This window comes from Poeciliopsis prolifica, unplaced genomic scaffold (genome assembly GCF_027474105.1).
Source record: "Poeciliopsis prolifica strain line A6 unplaced genomic scaffold, Auburn_PproV2 SCAFFOLD005, whole genome shotgun sequence".
Lineage (NCBI taxonomy): Eukaryota > Metazoa > Chordata > Actinopteri > Cyprinodontiformes > Poeciliidae > Poeciliopsis > Poeciliopsis prolifica.
In genome coordinates, this window is record NW_026562380.1 from 14,235,140 (window position 1) to 14,248,728 (window position 13,589).

A 13,589-nucleotide genomic window follows, 5' to 3' on the forward strand; every position below is an offset into this window, starting at 1 on the left:
TAAATTCTCAATTTTGAAAAGAAAAAAAAAATGGAATAAAGTAAATAAATCTAAATATACAAGCAATCAATTTTTTTAGCTGAGATGTATTTGTGATTTTCCTTTTAAATTGAAATATTGATTTATATATTTATGCAGAATATGGATATGCATAAAAAAATACCTTGTTCACATTTCAACTGACATTTATTTTTTGTTTTTTTTTTGTTCATTGTTCCCTCAATGTCCTAGGAAAAATATGAAAATCAGAAACTGCATTTATACTGAATGTTATGTCATGCTGCTCTACCATCCCTTAAACATAAGGGAAAGTAGATCCAACCCTCAGTTCCAGAAAGAAGAGACAGATAAACAATTTATTTTTTTGTCAGTAAAAGGTCTTTATTATAGAAAAGATATTTAAAAGTTGACTTGGGACATATAAATAAAAAGCATCTCTGGAAAATCCAAATATTTTCATTCTTACAGACATACCACAATCAATAAAAAAAAACAGAGATTTTAAGGCTGTGATGGCTAGTGTTTGTTCCCTTGCTCTTATTTAATTAAAAACAGCTGACAATTATTAATTTTGCATCAAACATTATGCAGGATAACTAGACACCTACTTGAACTCATGAAACAGTACAGCAGACTACATTGGAATGTATGCAGATGGGATTTTGCATGACTTTATAAACACGCCTTGTTTATGCACCACCTCATCCATAACTTTTAGTGTGAAGTCACAGTGTAAACACTGGGGGAAAAGTCAGGCAAATAGCATAATGTGTGACATGCAAAAAAGTGCTGCATAGATTTAGCAAAAGATGAAAACTTTGCTCTGAATGCTCCTTGTACCAGTGATACATGTTGATTTTTGTTTGTTCATGCACCATCTAAGGTTTTTTTAATTAAATACCGTCTGAAGTTTAAAAATGTTTGAGATTTAAAAGTGAAAATTCAGTGAACCTACTACAGTTTTACACTTTACAACTGTTGCGTTTTTTTTTTTTTTTTACTGTTTAAAACATCACAGTTTCCAAAAACTCTATGGGTTCAGGGTCACATCAGTCAAACAAGATAATTCAAATAGGCCACATTCAAATGCAAAAAAGAAGAACAAAAAAATAAATCCTATGCCATTCAATTTAAAGAGAGGGAAACTGGCCCCTGCAGTCACAAACTGAAGGATAACCTCACCACAGAGAGCTGGAGTTCATTCAGAGTGCAAAGGACTCATGGGAATGAACAAAGCTCGAGCGTTTCACAAAACCAATCTGACGACTCTAAGAACATACTATCTGTCACGGCGACGCGGACGCTGTCCAGGGGGCTCGATGTTATCAAAACAATCTCCGGCCTCACAGACAGAAAACGGGTGAGGACCAGAACCGACTGTTTGTTGACAGTAAGACAGGGAGGGAGGAAAGGATCCATTTGGACCCCATGGATCACCTGTGATGTGTTGTAGTGTTCTCTCTTTGGAAGAATGAGGCGAGGGGTAAGGGATTCATTAGGAAGGGTTGTGTTTTTCTTTAAAAAAAAACGTTATTCAGTTTCATTCAGGCCGCAGGGTCGCCGCCACTCCTGACCTCGTTCGTGGATCCACTTGTTCGATACTGGAAGACAGATAAACATCATCTTGAGAATATTCCAGTTAGTTAGTTGCTTTAGTCTTGCAAATGTTTACATACTCTTTGATGTTTTTCTCATTAGCTTATGTACTACACAAAAGTTTCAACCCATTGTGTTAGGATTTTACATGAAAGAAGGTGCAAAAAAAGAGGGTGAAGTGAAAAGCTAGCACTGAAATTTAATATGAACACATCATTCCCACTGTGAAACATAGTGGTAACAGCATGATGCTATGGGGAAACAAGACCCTATTGGTAGAAAACCACTTCTAGAAGGACAGCAATCTTAAATATAATGCCAGAACTTCAGTGGAATAGTTTATAAAAAAAATATATTCATATGGTCGAATGGCCTAGTCAAAGCTCAGACCTAAATCCAACTGGCAGTTTCTTGCAAAAGTAAAACTGATATTTACAGGTTCTAATAAACCAACTGGACTGAAGTATTTAACAAAAACAAAGAGGCACTCCCCCAAATGATTGCATTTTTTACTGTAGTACACCTGGTAAGATTTTAATTTTTAACACAAATTCTTTCAGGTTTATTATAATCCACTACCTTTTTTCAATTGCTCTCATAAAATCCCAACAAAACACATTAAAACTAAAAGCAATGAAGTGATAAAATGTGGAAAAGTTAAAGCGGTGCAACTACTTCAGCAAAGCACCAACCCATATGTTCATTTACAATTCATACATATGCAATTAATACAATGCTAAGGACCCAAATGAAGAAGCAGAAAATCCTAGCATGAAGTCTGAAGTTATCCACTGAGACTAATCCTGTGTGTCATAACGCAGAGCCAAGGTTGAACTCCGAAAGAGGAACTCACCCCATTTGTTGCCCACTAACACCGGACAGGCTGCATGCCGGGTGCTATAGTCTCCTTCCCCGCTGGGAAAAAGATTGTACCAGAACACAGCAGTACCCTGCAATCAATGGTAGATGTTAGCGGCAACTCTCCATCTGCATAAATCTGACTTAGCATAGTTTCATTTCACACATCAACTCCCAATAAAAAAAAAAAACACTATTATCTACATAATTTAGAAAGAACCATCTTATAGATCAATGCATGTTACCAAACTCAAAGCCATTTAGTGTTTATTACATCTGAATGTCTAAAATTGAATTATGTGGTATTTTATAATGCAGCTAAATTGATCATGTTACAAGTAAATAAAGTGGTAGTGTGCTGTTACCTTTTTAGGCCAAACAGCTGCACCTACATCTGGGAATACTGTGGCGCCCCCTGCAGTCACATCGCTCATCTGCAACAGATACAGCAAAGAAAAAGTAAGCTGCCGACAGGTTTGTTGGTCCAACATCATTCTCTGCTCCCACTGGGTGATCCGGAGGTGCTCCTGCATCAGAGCAGTCAAAGCTATTTTTATTTATGAATTACACATGTGGACTTAAGGACAGTACTATTATTATTTTATCTATTTAATATTTGAGAAATTATTTATAAACTACAGTTAACTACTAATGCTAGTGACTAAATTTAGCAATCAAGATTGTTGCCAGATATTTGCTATTGAAAAATGAAAAAATGAAATAACATAAGTCACATAGTCACTTACCAGATGTTTTTCAGATTTGCTCGACATAAATATATTTTCTTACTGTCAGGCTCATTAGACTTTTTACATTTTGAGAGACAAATGGTGTGTTCCAATTAAAAATGTATCTAAGTCCTATAGAAAATCCATTAAATTTAAGTTCATTGAAAAAGAAAAACAGCCAATATTCCAACAGTGACCTACCAATTTAATATTTAGAAATGCTTCTCTAATACATATCTGAATTGCACCACTAAATATTCTCATGTAAATTATTGTATTGTCCATTAATTAATTATTTCAGTCACCTAAAAAATATTAGGTGACTGTCAACATATCATCTGTGCAAGCATGCATTTTCAGGGTGTGCAACTCTCATTTTAGTGAGAACAAATAATTTATTTCACATCACATTTTAGCACTATAAGGCTTCTAAACAAGCATCATAATAATAAAAAAATAAACGTACATCACATTGCTGGCACATTATTCATAGAAGTGAAAAAAAAACCACGTCAACATGGCAACAGGAGTTTTTAACAAAAGCCACCAATTAACTTAAAGCCAGCTCTGATCTTTGTATGTGTTTACTTACATAAAAAAGCCATGTTGCAATGCGATTTCCAGTTCCAAGTTCTTTGAACGCATCTGGCTCATCTTTCTGTGGAATTGTCGCACACCAGATTTAATGTCATGTTATGTCAAAGCTCAAAAACAGAACGTAAACTTGCAACAATTAAAAAGCTTACCCTTCCGAAGTCAAAGTGAGGTTCATACTGCCCTCCAACACCGTAATTTGCAACCTATAAAGTCAAAGAAAAATAAAAAGTGATTTGAATTGTACGAATGCAGAAATAAGCCAATAATTATGTGGAAAGAAAATCAAGAAGCCTTTTTAAACGTCCACTTATTATTTTCTTTTTTTATTCGTAAATGTCAATGCTTGTTTTTATTTAGGGTTTTACCTGGAGTTCTTCTGCCGTGTCCATTTCCAGACCTGTGATGTCCTCAATTCTCTCATTGATCCTTTCAATCACAGGATCCTCGTAGCCTGTGAGCCAAGCACTGCAATAATGGAGGCAAAGCAAGTTAGATTGTGGACGTTTTTTTGTTTATTTTTTGGCGTATGGTACACATTTGCCCACTAGATGGCAGTAGAAAATTCTTCAGTAAACCAACAAATTCATGCCATGCTTAAAAACATGCAGGGGGGAAGGGAGACACGTGTGAATAAACTGGGAACATGGAAAAAGCCCAAGGATCTCCAGTCAGCTCAGGGTGCAGGTTTGTGCACTTTGGTGGTTGACCACCACCGAGAACATTTTTTTTTTTAGGATTACACTATTTAAAAAAGAAAAAAGCGTACTAAGATTATGTTCACCATCTTAAGTGAAAATTTTAAATTGTTCTTTTTTTTTGTATGGAATAAGCAATAAAATCCCATAATATCCACATCAAACCAGCCAGGCTTGTGACAATGGAGTTTCCACAGCAATAAATTCCAACTCCTAAAATAAAGATTTACTTTCATACATAAGGCATTCCTGTTTGGAAAGGAATTAATTTAAACAAGTCACGTCTGGAAAAAAAAAAAAAAAGCCTTCCATCCGTTCCTCCAGTTCATCGCTCACCGAATCTACGACGACGTGCTGACTCACACGTAACGCGCAGAAAAACCATCAAAGTGACACCACACCCTCACATCCATGTGTTCTGACATTAACTACCAGGAGCAGTAAAACCAAAGTGATGTGGGGGTTTGAGTTGGCTGCTGGGCCTGCTATATTTAGTTATGAATACAAATTTCAGAAAACATCGCTAAAATAGTTTAGACGCGATAACTAGCACTTAGATTTGGAATTGGGAATTTCATGTCATCCAATCCATGGCCTTGAAAAACTACTTCACCTCTGCTGACATCATTTAATAATGAAAAAAAAACAACACAAAACTGCACAGCTGCACCACAGCAGCCTTGATGGCACGCTATGACCTCCTTTCCTGTGCGGGAAAAGGCTATAAGGCAGGGAATAAGAGTTCATTGAATCATCCACAGGTTTTAATTATCTTGGCTTCAACAAATTGTTTGCACCAATAACAACTAAAACCCTTTTATTGTTAGTTTTCCATCCAAATATTTTCATTTTCCCTGCGCAAGGTCAAACAAAGCCAGCCATTAGACAATGACAAAGCGGGAGCTGCTGACCTGTGACCCCTTACCTCTTGGAGACTCTGTATTGGGCTGTGGTAAGTTTCCCCGTTTCAGGGTCATGCACCGTGGCTCGCCTTAGCTATGGCAGTTCCAGAGGACACAAAAGGAGTAGAGGAAATAAAAACGGGAGGAAGAAGAAAAAAAAGAGGACAGAGCAAGATGGATGAAATGGAAAAGAGAGAGAGAGAAGAAAAGCAGATGGAGTCACTGGTTGTTGACGTTATTAAAAAGAAAAAGCAGCAGAGCAATACTGGACTTCTAGATGTTATTTATAATAATCAAGTTGCTCATTTATTCATCGACTGTCTGTGATGAACCTCATGTGGGACAAAGCAACTATGTTAATACAAACTAGCAGAAACGGTAACACATTTTCCTCTCCTTTCAGCATGTTGTGTTACCTTTCTGAAGCAGACCTCCAAACTGGAAAGCCCCCATAGTTTAAAATAAACTATGGGGGCTTTCTTTGGTTTTTTTGGTTTTTCACAAACCAAAGTAAGCTAGCAACATTGATACAACTTGATACAATTTCTTTGTCAATCAGTAATAGTCCACTGATACGTTTGAGGTGCCTTGCAAAAAGTATTGAAACCTCTTGAACTTTCCCAGTTTTGTGACACGTTGCAATTGTAAACCTTTGTGTGTTTCATTGGGATTTTATGTAGCAAACCAACACAAACTATAGCATATTTGAGAGGTGAAAGGAAAAGGATTCAAGGTTTAAAACTTTAACACAAGCAAAATTCTGAGAACTGATGTATGCCTCATATTTCTCCCCTTCAACTGAACCCCTAAATTAAATTGTGTAAAGGCAGTGCAAACACATGCCTTCTAGGGTCATCGAAGTGGTAAACTGCAGTTTAATCTAAATTCAATTAAGAACTTGTGACCTTTCAGACTCTCTCAATTCAACTCGATTCTTAATATATATATAAAAAAAGGACAAAACAGATAACTACAGCTGGTGAAGACACATCCCATAAGGCTGGTTTTTTTTAAAAAGAATCGAAAGTCCTGAATTATTTTTGTTCCATTCAGCAATTTTATGCTCCTTTATGTTGGTCTAGCACTTAATAACCCAATAAAATACTCTGAAGTTCAGGGTTATGATGACAAATAAAAAGGGACAAGAAATCCTTTTACAAGGCACTGCATAAACCGTATAAATGTTGTCTCACTCCGCATTCAGCTCAAGAGTCTTTGACCTTTGATGAGGCAGCAAAGTGGAGCTCTGAATAGACCAAAGAAGAAATCGGATGTGTTTTTGAGGGAAAGAAAAGCTCCCCCAAAGCTCTCTCTTACGACCTTCCGTCTTACCTTTTGCTGATCCTGTAATGAGCTGTCTCCAGAACTCCAGTGACGGGGTTGGAGATGGTTGCCCTGCGCAGCTGTGAAGCCAGGGACATGATTTAACCCCCAACACAGAGGCCCGGATGCTTGTCTAACCCATCAAACCGGCCTCGTGAGTTTAACCTGCCATCTCTCAACATCTAAAATCACAACACGCCGCTGAACAAAACACTCCTCTGCTCAGAGAGTTACTTACTCGTGGTTTTGCCAGTTGCTTGACTTTCTCAATTTCTGCATCGGAGATGATGTCGAGGTAGCGAACGATGTAGGGGCGGTCCCACTCATCTTGCTGTTTGACTGGCGCGAGCACATACCTGGGGTGGCGATTGTTGTCGTAGTATCGACAGAACAGCCGGCTCTGTCTGCGTGGGGTCTAGTGGTGAGATTGAAAATTAAACCAGAGTGGCAGATAAAAGTGAGACTCCGTCTCGTTATTTCTGCTGCTTTTCTTCCTCACCATCTTGAGACCCTCCCCTCGACAAAGCATCTCATACTTCTTCCTCTCTGGAATCAGAGAGAAAGAATTCTTTTGCTTCTTTTTCTTGTTCTTTTCGCTCGTGTCTCTCTTTCCACGCTCCTCTTGCGTCCGAGCCGTTTCCTCTGCAGCTTTTCTCTGCTTTTCCAGTTGGAACTCGAAGTACTTCACGTTCCCCTTGGCACGCTGGTGCTCTGGGTCTGAAATTGTGGCAGAAAATTGGAGCAATGATGACGCTGTCACTGTAAACAGCTGACTGGATTTAATTCAATTCCCCAATACCATTGATGGCAGCTCACCCAGTTTGAGCAGCCTCAAGGTGTACTCCAGCGCTCGCTCTATCTCCCCCTGCTGGTAGATGGCATAACTCAGGTAGTCCAGAACTGTCACCTTGTCTATGGTGGATTCCTCTCCCTCGTCGAGCTGTTTCAGGGCCTGTGCCATCCACAGCTCCGTGTGGTAATAATCGGCGTCCGAGTAGGCTATTTTACCCAGCTCATAACAGTCCTCCACTGTCATCTGACTCTTGTGCTTCACACCTGGTGGGCAAATAAAAGGACAACAATGACAATGGAGGGTGAAAAAAAAAAAAACATTGGGTGCTGTTAAGACAACAAATAAACTAGAAAGAAAAAGAAAAACTTTGAGCCCGGTGCTAAGTGTGACTATTTACTGAGGTAACAATTTTTACCAGGAAGGTCTCCTGTGGAAATGGTGTTGGCGTCGAGCTTGTAGGTGTCTTGTAACCGAAGAAGAGCTTTAGCCGCTCCAGTCTGGTCCTCCTCTGTGGGGAAGTACTGCCTCTGGATGGTCAGGTTGGAGATAAATCCTGCAAGAATTGCACACATCAAGTATTTTAGAGGCGTATGAATCCATTAACGACAGCACTAAATCCTGCTAGGGGCAGCTTTTTATATTTAAGAAGAGAATTGTAGTTGCTGAATGCCAGATACATGATGAATGGAATTGGGGGAAAAAAAACACACACGCACGTATACACAACAAAAAAGGTGTTACACAGAATCAGCTTTATATATGACTTTGCCACAGTGTTATGTATGGGATATCAAGAAGCCAGGGTACAAACGTGAACCACAATGTATTTACCAATTCTACATTTATTGGCACCGGTTTTAAAGATGTGTAAAAACCCTTGGTTGTTATGGAGTTTGCTGAGCTTTCCTCATTGAGCAAACAGTGCAACCTCTAAAACCTCTGATTTAGTCTTTCCCATTTTGAAGAAAAGTCAAATGTCTTAAAACCTGATAAATCTGGAATCAACTGAAACAAGTAAGATACAAATGACCACAAATGTTCATCTTTAAGAGTTTCTAGAGATTATAAATGTGTCAATAATTGTGGAATTTGTTCTAATGTGTCATTTTAATAATGACTGAATCTAAAAGGTGGATTTTTCTTATTTTTCCGCAGTAAGAACATGCAACGGAAACAACAAGTACATTTTGTTTGACAGATCTTTCAAGTAAATTTCAATAAATTTGAACTTTTCACACTAGAATTTGTCAATTCTAATGTTAATGTGAGAGCTAACTGTGAATGCCAAAACTTCTCAGTTGTCCATACCATCAGTGGTGTCACTAAGTACAAGACTCTCCAGGTCCCCCCACTCTGTGTTCAGCCTCTTCATCAGTTTGAAGGCATTGACGGGATGACCCAAAAACCCTTCTGGATCTTGTGTGGCTGTTGCTGTCAAGGAGTCCAACTTGTCGGCCCACCTGCCATGAAAACGACAACACAGATCAAGAGTACTGATCGGAAATGATGGGATTTTGCACCGGAGCTGCTCAAAAAATGCAAAACTGTTTCTGAAATTAGCAATAAAAGCAACATAGAGTTCAATGCAACACATGACAGAGCAAATATTCCTCAAAATTAGTGTTAGGCTTTAGTTTATAAAACTGATCTTTTCGTAGTGACTTTTGTTTTCAAGAGATTCATTGGAATCTTCTTATTCAGTCAGAAAAGTTTAATTTTTGGATGCAAAGTAAAGCTCTTGCTCATCTCATAGCATCTAATCCTCTTTGATTTTAGAAAATGTGTCTTTGTCGTTGAAATTTTGCACCTAAGAGTCCTGGTTTGATATGCAACAAAACAAACCATACGAAGCAAACTGGCATTGAAAGTAATTTCTCAAAGGATGATTTAAAGCTATCTGTAAATATCTGGTGACAATGGAGACTTTGTGCCTGTCATTTGAATCTTTTTCTGTTTTTAAAAGTTACGGAATGCCATCATTCGTATGACGCGATGGTGACCCACAAAAAGCAGTACTGTACAGATTGAACTTTTCGATTCGATTCTCACCGCTTAACCCGCTCCAGTTTGTTCTCCTCCGCTCTGATGTAATCCTTCAGAGACGTGACGAGGTCTTTTTCAGTGTACAGCAGATCTGTCATCTGGCCTGAGTGGCAACAAATCAGAAGAAACATGTATGGGTTACACAATGCATCACTGATATGTTACTGATATTGTCTGTGCACAATTTGAAAGGTTTAGCAATGCTTCACTATTTGCTTCTGGACTCGGTTAAATTGAATGATCACTGGGATTACAGGAAGGTGTGTGCTACCTATGGAGGTGAAGAAATCATTGTGGGCTGAGAGTGACTGCAGGCAGCTCAGCAGCAAGAAACACCAACATGGCAGCTCCATTCTGAAAGAGAACAGGATAAGTCCTTTTGATGAATTCATCTGAATGTGCTCGTTCATCTGATGTCATAGGATGTGTGTCTTTTACATCAGAAAAACAACATATCAATTTCCTTGAAAATTTTATGTCATAGATTTTATTACTTTATTTATTATTCTATTTATTTATCTGATTAATATTTATTTATTCGATTTTGCATTTGCACTTTTATTTGCACTTTTTATTGTTTTTCTTTCTGTGTTTTAGAGTAAACACAGTTTAAGTTCCTACTTGTTGTTTTTTTTGTTTTTCAGTGGGAATGAGCTGAATATTAAAATGAGAATGACAAAATATTAAACTCAAATTTTGATACACAAAACAGTTAAACAGTTAAACCAGAAATGCTTCTGTTTCATCCTAAAACAGAAACATTTGGTCAACCCCACAACCATGTCAGAGACACAAAAATAAGTCTGTGGTTGGTGTCAACACGTCTGGTTTGGGACAAGGTTTCAATCCAAGAAGTCACTGTGCCTGTAAAGGATGCAGCTGTATTTTCTCTTTAAAAATGCACATTTAACAGAAAAGGAACACATAAAAGATTGGAGGGAAGAATTACAATTTTACCCAATAAAATCAACACATGTGACGAATGGTTAGATACTGTGCTCATTGCAGATCTAAACTTAAACCCAGATAGAGACTGCATTCTGTTTTACATGTGCATAGTCCTTTAGATAGATAGTCCTTTAGTTTCAGTCAAGTAAAAAGTAAGGTTACCCGTCTAATGAGAGGGCAAAATGTAACACACAACACACACACTCACACCTATGGGCTATTTGTGAGGGCAAATGAGTGAAGGAGAAGGCACAGAGGCATGTGAAATGCTTAGAACAACACAGACAGTCTGCACAGTTGAAGTTTGCATTGGTGTCCTCCTAACTCAGGTCCAATGACACTGACAACTGTTGTGCCAGCTACCTTGAAGATATAGCGAGATCATTTCTGAGTAAGCTCTGTTGAGAATCGAAGTAGACTGCAGGTTCAGGCAGGCTCCGACTTTGCCCTCATTTGAAAAAAAACAAATGAATTGTGGGATTTTAATTTCAGTCAGCAGAATGCTACAACGACAAACTAAAAATCTAATCAAACAACTCCCACGTAATCAAAACATGGAAACATGCATGGAAAAAAGTGTTACTGAAAATTAATGTGTGTTACTAACCCCAAAACACAAAAAATGAAGTGTCTGATAAAAGTATTGGATTAAAAGTAAATTAAACATGTACATTTGGGTGAATCTTTTTGTAACTTTGGGAAGTTACGTAAAGACTCTCTGACACAGCACATTTATTTTCCGGCCACTTTTTCTCTTCTTTCTAGCACATTCTCTGCTTCTGCTTTTGAAAGAAAAACACAGCAACATCAGGTTGCAACCAACAGTTCTTTGTTTGCATTATTTTGTCATTTTGTGAAATGCAACATCAGATTAATTCAAAGAAACTATCACTCATTTTATGGTGTGACTAATAAAAAATTAACACTGATGAGCACAAGACGAGCACTTCAAGTTACTTTCTGTATTTTTTGCCAACAATATGCATAACAAATCTACTAGAGTGAAAAACATATATCATACAGTTCACTATCAGCCTTAGATTTTGACCTATAATACTGTATTTTATTAGTCATAAAATTATTGCAGAGTACTTGAAAATATAGGAAACTGGCATTTATTTAAAGATTGTTTAAATAAAAAAAAAACATTTTGTTTTCAGTTCTGCTCCAATAATCTGGAACTAACCAACTAACCAAATTATTCATTCAGAAAAATATTTTTTTAAATTCTAACAATGGATGTCTCTCCAAATATAACTGACCATGCCTAAATTTAAAAAAATCTGTATATTTCAACACATAAACAAGCAAATCTAATCTAAAGTTGGAAAAAAAATCATATTAATCATTCCATTCATTGAATCTTTCACCCAGCTGTTATATAAAATCACAATATTCCACATTAGAAACTGCATAGTATACAATAAATAATATATAGTATTTATTGTAAATGTATTGTAAATACTACATTAATTTATTGTAAATACAATACCATTCTTATTTGTATTTAAATAAATAAATATTATTTACCATACATTATACATTATTATTTAATTGGCATACTTTTAAATTGCCAATTGTTGATTGGCAATTTAATTTTCAATCAATAAAATTCAACAAACACTTTTTTTCGTACCTCACTGCAGTTTACAAACTAAATACTGATCAGAGTAGTCTTTTAGCTGTGTGCATATGTTTCGTTTTAATCCAAGTTGTTTTTAGTCGTGGAAGAGAAACTTATTTTCAAATGTCTGGTTTTACTTCTAAAAGTCATTGCTGTAAAAAAAAAAAAGAAAGAAAGAAAAGGATGTGGATGGAAAAGGATAGGACTGCCACGTCTTCGCCCCTCCCCTCCGTGGAAACTCGTGTGCGGACTGAAATCCCTCCGATGGAGTCTAACCTGCTCAAAGCCAAAGTGAAACCTACACACTAACAAGAATCGTTGGTTGACGGTCAATTTGTGCTGTACAGATTAATTGATGTATTAAAGCAAGATGCTTCACTTCTTATATTTTTGTTGTTGTTAAATATTTTACATTCTGACAGCAGCAATAATACTTCCACTCTCATTTGCCGGGTTGTAGAAAATGTGTTTAGACTATTTTTTTGTTGTTGTTTTAATTCAAATGAAACAATGCACAGTGAAGGCAGCAGTAGCATCCCACGCTACATTGCATAGGAATGCCACAACTACGCCAGCGACGTGTGGGCACAGATACGCGTGCTTTTCTTTTGTCTCCTGTTTGCCAGGTTGTTATTTTGTATCTATTTTAGGCTATTGTTGCAAATCTCTAGCGGACTTAGCTTTCAGTTAAACATTTAATGCCCCGTGCTAACACTAGTCTGGGTACAACACGCAGCCTTTAACTCAGCCAGAGAATAACCGTGTAATGTGCGCACAGGCCTTTTTTTTAATGGTCCGTCTCTTATCTGATTCAGGAGGCTGTATTTACCTCGTCCAGAGCATCCCGTAGCAAGCAGGAGAACCGTGTCCGTAGCCGCCGTGTCCTCTGAAGTAAATCTCACTTCCTCGGGAAGGACTCGCTGAATTAACTGGGGGGGATAGGTCCTCCTCTTTGTGATGTTTCGGTGAACTGTTGGCTCTCTGGACGCCGGGGCTGGATCTCTGGGAGTCTCGGCCTGAATGCTACGTGCAGGCTCACATGCGTACAGTTTTTGGGGGTGTGGGGGGTGAAACAGGAGGTGTCCTGTGTGAATGATGGGGGAAGTTGTAGGATTTTTTAGCTTAAACCCACAGTGACACGACCGTAAAGGGTTTTGTTGAGCGCAGTCTCCTAAGTAACGGCACGCTTCTGCCACGTATTGAAAACGTCCAGGGAGGCAGGAAGGAACATGGAAGTGCAGTTTCCACACCTAAAACCGGATTTAAGATGAAGCATTCTACTCATTACATTTTTATGGAGGTTTTGTTAAGTTTGGAATATGAAACTTTGGCAAACTTTCACCCTATTTCCACCTGCAGTCTCTGCTTCTCACATACTAGAACATTCCTTCCTTCCAGTGTCTGGAATGCTGCTTGAATTCTGCAGGGTGGAGCCAAGAGCAGCTGTGTGTGATGAACTGATTACTCTCATTTCTTAGTGCA

The 13,589-nt window shown here is 37.9% G+C and overlaps 1 protein-coding gene across 2 annotated transcripts; it reads right to left on the reverse strand.

Moving 5' to 3' along the window:
• Positions 1-359: 359 nt before the first annotated feature.
• Positions 360-13,242, reverse strand: p4ha1b (prolyl 4-hydroxylase, alpha polypeptide I b). 2 transcript variants are annotated; one of them, XM_055030003.1, is made up of 15 exons: positions 12,937-13,242; positions 9,807-9,889; positions 9,542-9,638; positions 8,801-8,952; positions 7,908-8,045; positions 7,516-7,755; positions 7,199-7,416; positions 6,938-7,114; positions 5,400-5,470; positions 4,145-4,244; positions 3,929-3,982; positions 3,775-3,840; positions 2,820-2,888; positions 2,450-2,546; positions 360-1,601 (listed from the first exon to the last, which is right to left on the reverse strand). In XM_055030003.1, exons 1-15 carry the CDS (start codon positions 12,948-12,950, stop codon positions 1,531-1,533), a joined length of 1,647 nt encoding a protein of 548 aa, XP_054885978.1. In that variant the 5' UTR covers positions 12,951-13,242; the 3' UTR covers positions 360-1,530. The 2 variants fall into 2 exon arrangements, with proteins under 2 accessions (XP_054885978.1, XP_054885977.1); XM_055030002.1 differs by lacking the exon at positions 5,400-5,470 and adding an exon at positions 6,709-6,779.
• Positions 13,243-13,589: the final 347 nt, after the last annotated feature.

Excerpts from the sequence above, each read along its gene's own strand:
- p4ha1b (XM_055030003.1), bottom strand. Across the intron at positions 8,046-8,800 it reads ACTTAGTGACACCACTGATG|GATTTATCTCCAACCTGACC; the intron begins GTATGGACAACT and ends CAATTCTTGCAG. Across the intron at positions 7,115-7,198 it reads GAGGGGAGGGTCTCAAGATG|ACCCCACGCAGACAGAGCCG; the intron begins GTGAGGAAGAAA and ends TCTCACCACTAG.